Source organism: Macaca fascicularis, chromosome 20 (assembly GCF_037993035.2).
Source record: "Macaca fascicularis isolate 582-1 chromosome 20, T2T-MFA8v1.1".
Taxonomy (NCBI): domain Eukaryota; kingdom Metazoa; phylum Chordata; class Mammalia; order Primates; family Cercopithecidae; genus Macaca; species Macaca fascicularis.
Window position 1 is genome coordinate 4,331,368 of NC_088394.1, and position 16,628 is coordinate 4,347,995.

At 52.2% G+C, this 16,628-nt stretch overlaps 1 protein-coding gene across 11 annotated transcripts in view; it reads right to left on the reverse strand.

Annotated features, from left to right (window-relative positions):
- The window catches only part of NLRC3 (NLR family CARD domain containing 3), a 40,566-nt gene that overhangs the window by 14,198 nt on the left and 9,740 nt on the right, over window positions 1–16,628 (reverse strand). For 3 of the 11 annotated variants that reach the window (XM_045381476.3, XM_045381472.3, XM_074028675.1), the window contains exons 2-8: window positions 15,745–15,826; window positions 13,413–13,924; window positions 11,563–13,312; window positions 9,950–10,036; window positions 5,201–5,284; window positions 4,519–4,602; window positions 983–1,066 (exon numbers count right to left, since the gene is read on the reverse strand). In XM_045381476.3, coding sequence (XP_045237411.2) covers window positions 983–1,066; window positions 4,519–4,602; window positions 5,201–5,284; window positions 9,950–10,036; window positions 11,563–13,312; window positions 13,413–13,917 — 2,594 coding nt within the window. In that variant the 5' untranslated portion in view covers window positions 13,918–13,924; window positions 15,745–15,826. Of the gene's footprint in view, window positions 1–982; window positions 1,067–4,518; window positions 4,603–5,200; window positions 5,285–9,949; window positions 10,037–11,562; window positions 13,313–13,412; window positions 13,925–15,508; window positions 15,578–15,744; window positions 15,827–16,628 lie in introns of those variants that run through there. The other 8 variants (XM_045381478.3, XM_045381474.3, XM_045381473.3 and 5 more) reach the window with 8 other exon arrangements.

Genomic DNA, 16,628 nt, shown 5'->3' on the forward strand with positions numbered 1-16,628 from the left:
CTCTGGCCAGTTTCACAGCCTGGGAATGTCTTTTATAAGGGTTTGGAGCCATCTCTTTGAAATGTAAACGTTAAGGAAGATAGAGTCCCTCTTTCCCTGCCTTCGTGGGAATTAGGCTAGGCATCTGGCTTGAAGCTCCAAAGTACCTGCATGTCAAAAAGATAAAAGAAGCTTTGCTTTTCCTTTGGATAAAGGCAATTAGGGACCACAAATGGCCACTCCAATTATCCGGTGTATTTAGGATAAACGGCAAATGGTGCTGCCTGGCCCTCTTGCCTGAGGACATCGGCTTGGCTCTAGAAAAGCGAGCTTCTGTCTTTACACTCTCATTCGTGGGTTGCCCTGATGCACTGTGCAGTCAGTTTAATGTTTATCCACTAATTGTTGTATTCCTTCCTACATTTGTGGGTTGGTAGGAGGTATTTTATTTTATATTTTATTATTTTATTTTATATTTTAATTTTATTTTTTGAGACAGAGTCTTGCTGTCGCCCAGGCTGGAGTGCAGTGGCACAGTCTCAGCTCACTGCACCCTCTGCCTCCAGGGTTCAAGAGATTCTCTCAACTTAGCCTCCCAAGTAGCTGGGACTACAGCCTTGCACCACCCCGCCTAGTTATTTATTTTTATTTTTATTTTTATTTTTTAAATAGAGACGGTGTTTCACTATTTTGGCCTGGCTGATCTCAAACTCCTGACCTCAAGTGATCCGCCTGCCTTGGCCTCCTAAAGTACTGGGATTACAGGCATGAGTCCCTGCACACAGCCTGGAGGTTTTATTTTTAATTATTTCCCCAACACCTGCTCTCTTGAAAAGCAGTGGGCATCAGGTTTTCCAGAGGCCATCCAGATGGGTCAGAAGGCCTCAGGTCCTAGCCCCATCCATTCTTCCTAGCGGGTAATAGGCAGAGAGGCCCTTGGAGGAGGAGGGAGAAGGGAGAGAAGGAGGGGAGAGGAGAGGAGAGAGGAGACGTGTCCACTCACTGCAGCACGGAAAGGGTCCGGTTGGAGGCCAAGGCCTCAGCCATGGACCTGGCCCCATCATCCCTGACAGTGTTGCCTTGGAGGCTGCAGAGACAAGAAGAGGCGCATCACTGATGGAACAGAAGCTGGAACCCAGTGGCCTGAACCGTCTCTGCAGTGGGGGCACCTCTATGGAGCAAGGGGTTCTGACCACTATGTGCCCTCACTGCCCACCATGCAGGGAGAGCAGTTGACCCTTTGCACCACTGCCTGGAGCTTAGGTTTTTCTTTGGGTTGCTAAGCATCTGCCTGCCACCTGGGAACAAGCTCTCTGAATAACCACAACAGGGTCATCAATCATCCTCATTACAGCTGAAAGACACAGGATCCAAGTGTTGGTGAGAATATGGAGAAACTGCAACACTGCTGATGGGAATGCAAAAAGGTCTGCTCTCTGTGGAACATGGTCTGGCAGGTCCTTAGAAGGTTAAACATGGGTTGACCATGTGACCCAGCAATTCCATTCCTAGGTATATACTCAAAAGAATTGAAAACAGGCACCGAAAGTCTTATTCACCAGTGTTCACAGCAGCGTTATTCATATAACCAAAAGGTGGAGACAACCCAAATGGCCGTCATTGGGTGAATGGCTCAACACATCATGGTCTGTCCATCCCACAGAATATGATTCAGCCTTAAAATCGAGGGAAGAGGCTGGGTGCAGTGGCTCACACCTGTAATCCCAGCACTTTGGGATATCAAGGTGGGTGGATCACTTGAGGTCAGCAGTTCGAGACCAGCCTGGCCAACATGGTGAAACCCCATCTCTACTAAAAATACAAAAATTAGCTGGGTGTGGTAGCACATGCCTGTAGTCCCAGTTACTCAGGAGACTGAGACAGGAGAAGCGCTTGAACCCAGGAGGCAGAGGATGCAGTGAGCTAAGAACATGCCACTGCACTCCAGGCTGGGTGACAGAGTGAGACTCTGTCTTTAAAAAAAAAAAAAAAAAAAAAAGTTAAAATAAAATGGAAGGAAGCATTGACACATGGTACCACACAGAAGAAGCTTAAAAACATCATGCTCAATGAAGAAAACCGGCCACCAAAGGCTGGACTATATAAATCTATTTACATGAAATGTCCAGTATAGGTAAATCCTTAGAAATGGGAAGCAGATTGGTGATTGCAAGGGGCTGGGGAAAGGGGAGAATGGGAAGTGACTGCTTGTGGGTATGAGGTCTCCTTCAGGGGTGATGAAAATATTCTGAACTGGACAGATGTGATGGTGGCACAACATTGTGAATGTGCTAAATGTCACTGAACTGTACACTTGAAAACAGGTGTTTTTAGATGGAGTCTCACTCTGTTGCCCAGGCTGGAGTGCAGTGGCGCGATCCGCCTCCCAGGCTCAACTCAACCTCAGCCTCCTGAGTAGCTAGGACCACAGGCACCTGCCACCATGCCTGGCTAACTTTTTGAACTTTTTTTTTTTTTTTTTTTTTTTAGTAGAGATGAGGTTTTACCATGTTGGCCAGGCTGGTCTCGAACTCCCAACCTCAAGTGATCCACCCGCCTTGGCCTCCCAAAGGCCTGGGATTACAGGCGTCAGCCTCTGGGACCTGCCTAAAACAGTCAATTTTATGGTACATGAATTTCACCCTAATAAAAATAAATAAATAAATGAAAACAGAACAGAAAAGCGGTACCCACTCAACTAATGATAGATACAACCACAGGCTCTTAAAAGCGATACAACGGGCTGGGCTCAGTGACTCATGCCTGTAATCCCAGCACTTTGGGAGGCCAAGGCAGGCAGATGGCTTGAGTGCGGGAGCTCAAGACCAGCCTGGCCAACATGGTGAAACCTCGTCTCTACTGAAAATACAAAAAAATTAACCGGGCTTGGTGGCAGGTGCTTATAATCCCAGATACTTGGAAGGCTGAGGCAGGAGAATCGCTTAAACTTGGGAGGCCGAGGTTGCAGTGAGCCAAGATTGCGCCACTGCACTCCAGCCTGGATGACAAAGAAAGACTCCGTTTCAAAAGAAAAAGAGAGAGAGACATAACAAACCACATCACACATCTGTCCCCTGCTCGGGCCACACACACAAGCTCAAAGTCTAGGGAAGAGCTGGAGCCTGGAAACTTGTTTAGGGCACAAGATCCCCAGAACCCAGTGGGATGGAAGTCAGTATCCCATGCCTGCCATCTTTGTTTGTTTGCTTGTTTCTTTTTTTTTTTCTTTTTTCTTTTTTTGAGATGGAGTCTCGCTCAGTCGCCCAGGCTGGAGTGCAGTGGCGCGATCTTGGCTCACTGCAAGCTCCGCCTCCCGGGTTCACGCCATTCTCCTGCCTCAGCCTCCCGAGTAGCTGGGACTACAGGCGCCTGCAGCCTCGCTCGGCTAATTTATTTATTTTTTGTTTGTTTGTTTGAGACGGAGTCTTGCTCTGTCACCCAGGCTGGAGTGCAGTGGCCGGATCTCAGCTCACTGCAAGCTCCGCCTCCCGGGTTCACGCCATTCTCCAGCCTCAGCCTCCCGAGTAGCTGGGACTACAGGCACCCGCCACTTCGCCCGGCTAGTTTTTTGTATTTTTTAGTAGAGACGGGGTTTCACCGTATTAGCCAGGATGGTCTCGATCTCCTGACCTCATGATCCGCCCGTCTCGGCCTCCCAAAGTGCTGGGATTACAGGCTTGAGCCACCACGCCCGGCCTTTTTTTTTTTTTTTGAGACAGAGTCTCGCTCTGTCGCCCAGGCTGGAGTGCAGTGGCCGGATCTCAGCTCACTGCAAGCTCCGCCTCCCGGGTTCACGCCATTCTCCTGCCTTAGCCTCCCGAGTAGCTGGGACTACAGGCGCCCGCCACCTCGCCCGGCTAGTTTTTTTTTGTATTTTTTAGTAGAGACGGGGTTTCACCGGGTTAGCCAGGATGGTCTCGATCTCCTGACCTCGTGATCCACCCACCTCGGCCTCCCAAAGTGCTGGGATTACAGGCGTAAGCCACCGCGCCCGGCCCTAATTTTTTGCATTTTTAGTAGAGATGGGGTTTCACCGTGTTAGCCAGGATGGTCTCGATCTCCTGACCTCGTGATCCACCCACCTCGGCCTCCCAAAGTGCTGGGATTACAGGCGTAAGCCACCGCGCCCGGCCTGTTTGCTTGTTTTGAGACGGAGTTTTACTCTGTCAGTCACACAGGCTGGAGTGTAGTGGCGCGATCCTGGCTTACTGCAATCTCTGCTTCCCAGGCTCAAGCGATTCTCCTACCTTAGCCTCCGAAGTTGCTGGGATTACAGGCACCTGCCACCACGCCAGCTAATTTTTGTATTTTAGTAGAGATGGCGTTTTGCCACGTTGGCCAGGCTGCTGACAAACTCCTGACCTCAAGCAATCCACCTGTCTCAGCCTCCCAAAGGGTTGGGATTACAGGTGTGAGCCACTGCGCCCAGCCCCATGCCTGCCATCAGGAATCACCTCCCATTCTCATAGTTGGTGCCTGAGGAGAGGGTTTTCTGGGCCCTCTCTTGGGGTCACAAGACAGGGAACAGGTGACACACACCTCAGAGAGGTCAGGGTGCGGTTGATCTTCAGAGCATCTGCCAGCGCCTTGGCCCCTTGTGGTCCAATGGAGTTACCGCGGAGGCTGAAGGAGGAAGAGAGAAAGAGACGCCTCCATCTGTTTCCCAGGCAGGGAAGGGGAAACAAACTGCATTGACCTTGAAATTCATGATCCTCTAAGTGAATGTCTGAGGGCTTAGGATCTCATGTTTGGTGGAACCGGGGCAGAGATCCTTATATGAACCAGGAAGGAGTTTCCCCAAGCCTGTCCCAGGTGTTGGGGGGAAAGAAAGCAGGACCTGATGGACTAGTGGGCTTGGGCCAAATGTGGAGATGAGAATCATGGCCCCAGATGTAGGGCCAAACATCTGGTGTGTCCCTGGCTGGAGCCCAGCAACTAAGGAGCCATGGTTCTGCCCGGCTGTCCTTCCGTCCCACCAGGAAGGCATGTGCGCTAAGGTGTGGCCTCCTTGTGTCTTACTCCCACAGGAGTCTTAGAAGCTACTCCAAATGAAGTATGGGTGTTATGTCCAGATGCTACCCAGGGGCTGAATCATGGGAATCAGGGACGAACAGACAGGTAAGACCCCAGTCATTTCCTACGAGGGGAGGGGACTTCACGAGATGCCTCACAACTCTTCTGGTTCCAATGGCAAAGGTTCGGCCTTGGTTGTCCTACTTACTCCAGAGAGGTCAGACTTCTGTTGACCAGGAGGGATCTGGCCAGAGCTTTGGCCCCTTTGTTACTGATCTGGTTCTCTGCCAAGCTGCCCAAGGAAAGGGAGAGGAGTGGTTATTTTGGGCATGCACATCTCATGGCCTCTTCCTCAACACCGTGCCCATGATTATTCCTGTGGGCCTCCCCACATCATCAGGGTCTGGACACAGCTGGAGATGAGGTGACCCCTGGAGCAGAATGCCAGGCACAGCAGATCTCCTGAGCCTGGGCAGCATAGGGCCAGAGTGGGAGGACAGACCCTCACCATGGCAAAGGGTCCCAGAAAAAAGTTTAACCAGAATCCAGCACAACAGCTTCTACACAAACAGCACAGCAAAGAAAATGGAAATCTCAGAAGCCTAACATGCAGATGGCAGCCAGTGGTGTGCTGGTAAACTGGCTCCCAGGAAAAACAAAATTTCAAAAACTGGGCTGTGCATGGTGGCTCATGCCTATACAATCCTAGCACTTTGGGAGGCCAAGGTGGGAGCATCACTTGAAACCAGGAGTTTCAGACTAGCCTGGGCAACATAGGAAGATCTTGTCTTTACAAAAAAAACATAAAAATTAGCCAGGTGTGGTGGCACACCTGTAGTCCAAGCTACTTAGGAGGCTGAGGAAGGAGGATTTAGCCCAGGAGGTAGAGGCTGCAGTGAGTCATGATCAGTGACATCACTGCGCTCCAGCCTAAGCGACAGAGTGAGACCATGTCCCAAAACAACAACAAAACAAAAAGCAAATGCAAAAACAAATGCTACCAAACTGATTTGTAGCATTTGCCAATTTCCACGGTATAAATACTCCCACCAACACTAAGTTCAAGCACATCCAGCTTGCAAAATTCCTGAAAATTTAACAATCAGCTCTTGTGAACTGGTACAAATGAATTTAGGCACACTGCTGATCCTAGCCTCTTTTCTAGTGCAAAATGGCAAATAGTAGAGTTATTTAAAATTAGCTTTAAAAAAAAAAAAAAAAAAAAAAAAAAGCACATCTTGATCTGCCTTGAGAGCATGGTTCTGGGAATATGGTGATGGATCAACAGCGTTGCTTCATGTTTCCAGTTGCAGAAATAGTAGCTGTCTAGGCTCTTTGCCGTTTGTAGGCATTCAGCCCCATGAGATATAGTAGTTCAATTAGAATCCCCAGGCTGGTGCTCTTCTTTTTCTTTTTTCAGACAGGATCTCATTCTGTCACCCAGGCTGGAGTGCAGTGGCACGATCATGGGTCACAGTAACCTCGAACTCCCGAGCTCAAGAATCCTCCCACTTCAGCCTCCCAAGTAGCTGGAAACAGAGGTGCATGCCACCACACCTGGCTAGTTTTTTAATTTTTTGCAGAGACAGGGTTTTACTATGTTGCCCAGGCTGGTTTCAAACTCCTGGGCCCAAACGATCCTCCTGCCTTGGCCTCCCAAAGTGCTGGAATTATAGGCATGAGCCACTGAACCCGGCCTGGTACTTTTCAAGCTATATTCAAGCAAACTGTTCACTGGAATAAAGTCTCTTTTCTCTAAATTCCTTTTCAGAGAACTTCAATTCACAGCATTCGCCCAGGCCACCTCTATATAAATGTTCTCAAATTCTAAAGTGCTTCCATCCCCTGAGACTTTATGGTATTTTATAAGTTGTATTTAATTGATAGTTGAAATAGAGATGTGGCACTGAGGATCAACTACAGAGAGGTAAAGAAGAGCATGTGGCCAGAGAAGAGATTTTTGACTTCATTCAGAATAATTTACTTTTATTTTTATTTTTAGTAAAGATGGCATCTTGCCATATGTTTCCCAGGTTGGTGTTGAACTCCTGGCCTCAGATAATTCCCCCACCTTCCAGATTGCTAGTATTATAGGAAAGAGCCACTGTGCCTAGCCCCCGAATAATTTCTGAGCACTACCTAGCCTCCTTTAAGCAAAACTAAAAGTTGGCTATTTTGTCATGTGCTAAAAATGCTGGGGGTTGGCCGGGCGCGGTGGCTCAAGCCTGTAATCCCAGCACTTTGGGAGGCCGAGATGGGCGGATCACGAGGTCAGGAGATCGAGACCATCCTGGCTAACACGGTGAAACCCCATCTCTACTAAAAAATACAAAAAACTAGCCGGGCGAGGTGGCGGGCGCCTGTAGTCCCAGCTACTCGGGAGGCTGAGCCAGGAGAATGGCGGGAACCCGGGAGGCGGAGCTTGCAGTGAGCTGAGATCCGGCCACAGCACTCCAGCCTGGGCGACAGAGCGAGACTCCGTCTCAAAAAAAAAAAAAAAAAAAAAAAAAAAAAAAAAAAATGCTGGGGGCTCTCACAAAGGAAAAAAAAGTATTAATAATGAGAATTTGTCATTCTTTTTCTTTTCTTCTTCTTCTTCTTTTTTTTTTTTTTGTGAGACGGAGTCTTGCTCTGTCACTCAGGCTGGAGTGCAGTGGTGCAATCTTGGCTCACTGCAACCTCTACCTCCCGGACTTAAGCAATTCTCCTGTCTTAGCCTCCTGAGTAGCAGGGATTACACGCACCCACTACCACGCCCTGCTAATTTTTGTATTTTTAGTAGAGACAGAGTTTTGCCACTTTGACCAGGCTGGTCTCGAACTCCTGACCTCAAGTGATTCACCGGCCTCAGTCTCCCAAAGGGCTGGGATTAAAGGCGTGAGCCACCGCCCCTGGCCTAGATACCCTTCTAACCCCATTTTTACCCTCTTTAGGCACAGAAATGACTTGTTCAAACTCACACAGAGCCTACACCTCTAACCACACTCCCCAGTGATTTATTTTTGTTCCTGAATCAGTCTAAATTGCCATTAACTCAGATAAAGATTATTTCAGCCGGGCGTGGTGGCTCACATCTGTAATCCCAGTACTTTGGGAGGCCGAGGCGGGTGGATCATGAGGTCAGGAGATCGAGACCATCCTGGCTAACACGGTGAAACCCCATCTCTACTAAAAACACAAAAAAATAGCTGGGCGAGGTGGCGGGCACCTACAGTAGCAGTTACTCGGGAAGCTGAGGCAGGAGAATGGTGTGAACCCGGGAGGCGGAGCTTGCAATGAGCCGAGATGGCGCCACTGCACTCCAGCCTGGGCGACAGAGCAAGACTCTGTCTCAAGAAAAAAAAAACAAAAAAGATTATTTCAGAACCCAGAGGCTTGTATGAGAATGAAGAATTACCCTTGGGTGCGATGGCTCACACCTGTAATCCCCGCATTTTGGGAGGCTGAGGCAGATGGATCACCTGAGGTCAGGAGTTTGAGACCAGCTTGGCCAATATAATGAAACCCTGTCTCTACTAAAAATACAAAAATTAGCTGGGCGTGGTGGTAGGTGCCTGTAGTTCCAGCTACTTGGGAGGCTGAGACAGGAGAATGGCTTGAACCTGAGAGGTGGAGCTTGCAATGAGCCAAGATAGTGTCACTGCACTCCAGCCTGGGCAACAGAGTGAGACTCTGTCTCAAAAAAAAAAAAAAAAAAAAAAAAAAAATTACCCCTGGGGTTCTCTTCTCTAAACTCACCTCCCTAGGTCTCCAACAGCCACCCTTAGAGGATCAATCACATCGATTCAACCACAAACCTTGGGTGTGTGTAGTTTCTCAGATCCAGGAATGTTACTCCAGGAGAGATTTCATAAGCTCACATTCAGCATGTGAACTTTTGTCTAATTACAAGATGCAAGGTTTTTTGTTTGTTTTGCTTTTTGAGACACAGTCTCGCTCTGTTGCCCAGGCTGGAGTGCAGTGGCGCGATCTCAGCTCACTGCAAGCTCCACCTCCCAGGTTCACACCATTCTCCTGCCTCAGCTTCCTGAGTAGCTGGGACTATAGGCGCCTGCCACCACGCCCAGCTAATTTTTAGTAGAGACGAGGTTTCACCGTGTTAGCCAGGATGGTCTCAATCTCCTGACCTCGTGATCCGCCCGCCTCGGCCTCCCAAACTGCTGGAATTACAGGTGCGAGCCACCACGCCTGGCCACAAGATGCAGTTTTAATTAAAAATTGCTTAAACTGATTTATAATTAAATTTGAAATTAAATTAAATTTGAAATTTAAAATTTTAATTATAAATGCAATTGGCTGGGTGCAGTAGCTCACGCCAGTAATCCCAGCACTTTGGAAGGCCGAGGCAGGTGGATCACGAGGTCAGGAGTTCGAGACCAGCCTGGCCAACATGGTGAAACCCCATCTCTACTAAAAATACAAAAACTAGCCAGGCGTGGTGGTGGGTGCCTGTAATCCCAGCTACTCAGGAGGCTGGGGCTGGAGAATTGCTTGAACCTGGGAAGCAGAGGTTACCTGCCTCCAGTGAGGTAAGAACCAGTGAGCCGAGATCGTGCCACTGCACTCCAGCCTGGGCAGTAGAGCAAGACTCTGTCTCGGTGGGGAAAAAATGCAATCCTGTGCCTAGAATGCTGTTGGACAGCAAACTTGGAGAGGTGCTTAGAGAACATTGTGCTTGGTATTATGTCAGCACATGCAGTGCTGTGGAAACACCTGCCCGTACACAACGGTGTCAAGTCCTCGGCCAGGTCACCTCCCTCTTCCTCCTGATGAGGCACCTGAGCCTCTGGCACTTTCTGGAATTGGGCAGAAACAAGCAGGCTGCATCTGGAGCCACATGCTCCAAGACACCTCTCCGTGGCAGCACCACTGGCCTGCTGAGTAGAGGATGATGAGAAGAGGGTTCCATACCCCACAAGACTGTGGGCACCCTGGGGGTCCCCTGGGTCTGCATTACCTGATCTTCTGAATGCGACAGTCCTTCCCACTCAGCACGCTGCCCAGCAGCTCCATCACGGGGTCCTGGAACTGGTTGGTGTCCAGCCTGGCCAAGGGGAGCAGTGACAGTGAGTGTCCCACCCGCCCACTGGCAGGGTGGGGGCCTTGGCCCAGGGCCTCTGCCTCTCTCCGTCCCATTCAGCGCCATCACCGCAGCTCTGAGATCTGCGCTCAGCCCCAGTGCTCGAACCTTTCCCATGAGAGTGAACAGGAGGCTCGGTCCCCATGAGACCTGCAGTTCCTATGCAGAATGGCATCTTCCATGGGCTGTCGTCCTCACCACCCCACACGCCGCCTGCCTCTGCGGGACACCTGGATGACCCTCAGCCTGTGTCCTTTCCTCCCTACTCACTAAGGTCCAGAGCAGCGGGCGGGGGGTGGGCTGAGAGCATTCAGGGGGGCAGCTTCTGTCAGACTGGATGGTTCTGAGGGGTTATGAAGTGAATTGTGTCCCCACAAAAGATATGAAGTCCTAACCCCTGGTGCCCCAAGTATGTGGCTTTATTGGGAAATGGGGTCACTGTGGATGTACTTTGTTAAGGGGGGGTCATGCTGGAGTGGGGTGCGCCTGTAATCCAATGTGACAGTGTCCTTTTAAGACTAGGAAGCACTGGCCAGGAGCAGTGGCTCACACCTGTAATCCCAGCACTTTGGGAGGCTGAGGTGGGCAGATCACCTGAGGTCAGGCGTTCAAGACTAGCCTGGCCAACATGGTGAAACCCTGTCTCTACTAAAAATACAAAAATTAGCCAGGCATGATGGTGGGCACCTGTAATCCCAGCTACTGGAGTGGCTGAGGCAGGATAATTGCTTAAACCCTGGCCGGGCGCGGTGGCTCACGCCTGTAATCCCAGCACTTTGGGAGGCCGAGGCGGGCGGATCACGAGGTCAGGAGATTGAGACCATCCTGGCTAACACGGTGAAACCCCGTCTCTACTAAAATACAAAAAATTAGCCGGGCGCGGTGGTGGGCGCCTGTAGTCCCAGCTACTCAGGAGGCTGAGGCAGGAGAATGGCGCGAACCCGGGAGGCAGAGCTTGCAGTGAGCCGAGATGGTGCCACTGCACTCCAGCCTGGGCGACAGAGTGAAGACTTCGCCTCAAAAAAAAAAAAAAAAATTGCTTAAACCCAGCAGGCGGAGTTGGTAGTGAGCCAAGATCGCGCCACTGTATTCCAGCCTGGGCGACAGAACAAGACTCTACCTCAAAAAAAGAGAGGACAGCACCATGTGGAGACAGACACAGGGAGAAGATGGCCAGGCAGTGGGGCAGAGACTGGAGTAATGCAGCCTTTAGCCAAGGGTTGCCGTCAAACACCAGAAGCTAGAGAGGCAGGAGGGAACCTCTCCTATATGTTTCAGAGAGCACGTAGCCCTCCTGGCACCTTGATTTGAGACTTCTGGCCTCTAGAACTGCGAGAAAACACACTTCAGTTGTTTTAAGCCACTAAGTTCATGGTCCTCTGTTACAGCAGCCCTAGAAGACTGATGGAGAAGCTCGGTGGTGGGGAGGGGATGGTTTCTGCTCTCTCCTCTGCCCCTTCCGCAGCCCCGACCCCCGCTCTGGCGCCCACCTGAGCTTCCGGCAGTAGAGCAGCTGGGGCAGCAGGCTCTGAAGGACGCCCTGGCTGAGGCTCAGGGACAGGTTGGCCTCCTGGGCACAAGCGTCGGACACCTGCAGGAGGTAGGCCAGGGCGGCGCGGTGCGGAGGACCGGTCAGCCTGGCCAGGGCCCCGCTCTCCATGGCCTCCTCCACGCTGCGGACCAGCTCTGTGTGCTGCAGCTCGTGCAGGCAGTGTAGGACATTGATGTCCCGTGCACAGACTGCAGCATCGGGGCGCAGGCAGCCCTGCAGGAGCTCAGCCACTTGGGTCCGGTAGGCCTGGTGCTCGCCTTGGGCCAGGAGGGAGCCAGCCAGGAGGGCATTGACCCTCGGAGACAAGAGGCCGGAGAGGAAGCGTAGGAACACGTCCAGCCTCCCGTCCTCTGCCTGCATGGCCCGCTGGGCTGCGCTCCTGAAATGCGTGAGGAAACCCAGCCTGGGCCAGGATACGCCGCTCTCAGTAAAGAGGTCGAAGATGGCCCTCCTGGATGCGCCATAGTAATACGCGGCTGCCACAAACTCCTGCAGGGACAGGTGGGTGAAGCAGTAGGCCACCGACGATGCCAGCGTCTCCTCTCGCTGCAGGAAGCAGCTGCACAGGGCACCCTGCAGCAGAGCGAGGTCCACACCGAACGCCTTCATGTCTTGCTCGTAAAACACGTATTTCTTCTTGAGCAGCCCATGGAAGGCCAGCCGGCCCAATGTCCCCACCATCTTTCGGCCACCGTGGGCCACCTGCTCAATGCGAGGGCTTGCCTTGCCCTTCTCCTGCCCCTCCCTGCTGAGGGCCATCCTAAAGTACCATGAGTAGAGCTCGCACAGGGTCCTCGGGGGCCACAGCTCTGCGTCTTGGGGCCCCGTCCTGCTGCGCCACAGGTGGCCTAGCGCCACCCCCATGAGCCTGCAGAAGGCTGGGATAGTGCACATCAGGTACAGGGCCCTGTCGGCCTGTACTTGGCTCAGCACCCAGCCCAGGAGGGCCTGGTCCTCGGGGAACATCTGCTCCAAACACACTTTGATCTCCTCCTCGTTAAAGCCCCGGATCTCCGTCATCCGGTCCACCAGGCCCCCCGGGATCTGGCCAGATGCACTGGGACGGGAAGTGATCCAGATGGAAACTTCTGGAAAGAGGTTGCCACGGATGATGTTGGTGATCAGGTGGTCCACCGGGATCTCCTTCTTGGGGTCCATGCAGGCCACGGTGTTGGAGAAGTCCAGAGGCGTCCTGCACTCATCCAAGCCGTCCAGGATCAGGAGGGCCCTGGCTGGGACTGCCACCGCCAGGCTGGGCTCGCCGATGTGCGGGAAGATGGAGCAGATGAGTCGGTCAGCACACAGCTTCTCGTGGGTGTTGAGATCTCGGAAGGTCAGAGGCAGCACCAGCGAGAAGTCCTTGCCGACCTGCCCATGGGCCCAGAGGCGGACGAAGTGCCTCACCAGGGTGGTCTTGCCCATGCCGGCCACCCCAATGGTGATGGAGACCCGGGGTGGGACAGACACCCGGGAGAGAGGCAGGAAGAGCCGGTCTAGGGCGACGGTCCTGGCGGGGCGCCCACCCCCGCGGGTGGCCTCCACCTGTGTGAAGTCGTGCTCCCTCAGCTGCAGGTCCGTCAGGCCCTCCACCAGCAGGAGGGAGGCCAGCCTGTGCCAGGGTCCAGCCAGCTCCGAGCCACCTCCCACCTTGCTCAGAAGGGCCTTGCGGTGCCTCTGTATCATGGAATCTGTGGGAGAGAGGCCAGTGGGGAGGGTGGGTAAGGGAAGAGTGGGCACAGACAGCCCAGGTATCCCCCACCCCGTGTCTGCCTCCCAAGCCAGTCCTACCACTGCTGCAGGGCCCCAGCGAGGAGTCCGGTGTCCTGTCCAGGGCCTGAGGCACCTGGGAGCTTTGACTGCCCTTCCCAGACAGCAGATCCATGAGGGCTTTCACCTGCTCCGCCGGGGAGCCTGTGCCGTGGCCCTGGCCGGCCTCCCTGCCGGTCCGTACCTCTTGCTTCCTCATGAAGTTGGGTATTACTTCCAGGAGCTGTGAAGAGAGGGCCTGAACCTGCTGCCTGCCATGCCCGCCATCCAGCAGCCTGGGACAGGTGAGCAAGCCCCCAGGAATGGGGTCAGAGATCCCCTCTTCCTCTTTCCTCAGCCTCACTGACCTGATTTCTAAGAACAGACTGGAAGGGCCATTTGTTTCTGGATGGTGACAATGATCACACGAATGCAGGGGCCCAGTGGATGAGAACTGGGGCCCCGGGCTTGCACCGTGGCCCTGCCACTTACCAGATAGGTGACCGTGGGCAGGCTGAGTCTCCTCTCTGTGCCTTGGTGTCTTCATTTGTGACCTGGAAATGGTGATGAGGTTACAAGTAAGTTCGCTCAGAAGGAGGGAGGAATGAAAGAAGCCACCCTGTTGGAAGATGTGGGAAAAAGAAAAAAAAAAAGAAGCCACTCTGGGGATGCTACACTGTGTGATTCTGACTGACATTCTGGAAAAGGCAAAAGCATGGAGACAGGAACACAGTGAAAGAAAGGCCAGTAGGGGCCAGGGGTTGGGAGGAGGGGTGAACCGGTGGAGCATAGACAATTCCTAGGGCAGTAACATGACTCTGTAGGGTACTATAGTGGTGGGTCCATGTCATTATCATTATACATTTGTCCAGACCCACAGAATGTACAACTCCAAGAGTGAGCCCCACAGTGACTCACACCTCCAATCCCAACACTTTGGGAGGTCGAGGTGGTGGATCGCTTGAGACCTGGGGTTTGAGACCAACTTGGGCAACATAGAACCCATCTCTAAAATTTTTTTTAAATTAGTCAGGTTGGAGGTATGTGTCGGTAGTCCCAGCTACTTGGGAGGCCAAGGCAGCAGGATTGCTTGAGCCCAAGAGGTCGAAGCTGCAGTGAGCCATGATCACACCATGGCACTCCAGCCTGGGTGACAGAGCAAGACCCCATCTCTAAGAAAAACAAAATAAAACAAAAATCTCTTAATTATTCTTGCTACTGAGTTAAAGCAAAAAAAAAAAAAAAAAAAAAAAAAAAAGAGTGAGCCAGAATATAAACTATGGGCATTGGGTGATGGCAACATGCCCATGTAGGTTTATTGATTGTAATCAATGGACCACTGTGGCAGGGGATGGTGATAGTGGCAGTCTGGGTGGGGGCAGGCATGGGGCGTGTCGGAAGTCTCTGTACTTTCCTATCAGTTTTTCTATAAGCCTGACCAGATGCGGTGGCTCATGTCTGTAAGCCCAGCACTTTGGAAGGTCGAGGCAGGCAGGTCACTTGAGGTCAGGAGTTTGAGACCAGCCTGGCTGATATGGTGAAACCCGATCTCTACTAAAAATACAAAAATTAACTGGGTACGGTGGCTCACGCCTGTAATCCCAGCATTTTGGGAGAACAAGGCGGGCAGATGACCTGAGGTCAGGAGTTCAAGACCAGCCTGACTAACATGGAGAAACCCTGTCTCTATTAAATATACAAAATTAGCCAGGCGTGGTGGCAGGCGCCTGTAATCCCAGCTACTCAGGAGGCTGAGGTGGGAGAATCACTTGAACCTGGGAGGCGGAGGTTGGAGTGAGCTGAGATCACGCCATTGCACTCCAGCCTGGGCATCAAGAACGAAACTCTGTCTCAAAAAATAAATAAATAATAAATGAGCCAGGCGTGGTGGGGGGTGCCTGTAATCCCAGCTACTCAGGAGGCTGAGGTAGGAGAATCACTTGAACCTGGAAGATGGAGGCTGCAGTGAGCTGAGATCGCACCACTGCACTCCAGTCGGGGGGAAAGGGCGAGACTCCGTAATCCTAAAATTGCTTTACAAGGAAAAGCTTATTAATTACAAAAAGGAAATAAAAGAGAGAAGGAGGAGGAGTTGAAAAAGAGAAAATGCTGGTTCTCAGAGCAGCTGTTTTTCTTACTATGTTCCTGGGGTCTCCTGGGAGTGCAGGAACTCCTGGGCTCCCAACAGCGCTATTGGCCTGCTGCTGCTGGGGCAGTGACGCAGAAATTCAGAGAGGCAAAGCCGAGGACCCCCACTCCCATTTGCCTCCTTGTTGCCAAGACTGGTTGTCATCCTGCCCCCACAGCCCTCCCACAGCCAAGGTGGACACTGAGGCTCCGAGCTTGCCCCCACCCACCCTGCTTCCCTCCTCACCAGGCGCCCTGGCCACAGCAGCCCCTCCAACGCGGCCCCAGAAACTCAATGGATGGGGCTCAGCCCTCCATTGTCCACGGTTCTAGGAGAAAAAACACAATGTGGCTAGCAGAGGTGATGGCCCACTGCTGCTGATGGCAACCCTGCATTCAAAAATAACCCCAGGTGTTGTCACTGCACAGAGAAGCAGGTTGGACCCCACCTGTCCACAGGGCATTTCCCTGGTTCTCAATGTTTAGCTTAAGAGTTTGCTGTCAGGCTGGGTGCAGTGGCTCACACTTGTAATCCCGGCACTTTGGGAGGCCAAGGCGGGCGGATCACCTGAGGTTAGGAGTTCAAGACCAGTCTGGCCAACATGGTGAAACCCCATCTCTACTAATAATACAAATGAGCTGGGTGTGGTGGTGGGCGTCCGTAATCCCAGGCACTCAGGGGGCTGAGTCAGGAGAATTGCTTGACCCTGGAAGGCGGAGGTTGCAGTGAGCTGAGATCATGCCACTGCATTCCAGCCTGGGCAACAGAGCGAGACTCCATCTCAAAAAACAACAACAACAAACAAACAAAAAACTTGCTGTCTGCAGCCTTGGGATTCAGCAGGCTCCCTCACCTTGGATTTGCAGTGGGGAGCCTGGCTTTTTCTTTTTCTTTTTTTTTTTTTGAAACGGAGTCTTGCTGTGTCACCTAGGCTGGAGTGCAGTGGTTTGATCTCAGCTCACTGAAACCTCTGCCTCCCAAGTTCAAGCGATTCTCTTGCCTCAGCCTCCCGAGAAGCTGGGATTACAGGCACCCGCCACCACACCTGGCTAATTTTTGTAATTTTAGTAGAGGTAGGGTTTCACTGTGCTCTCCATGCTGGGCTCGAACTCTTGACCTCGTGATCCGCC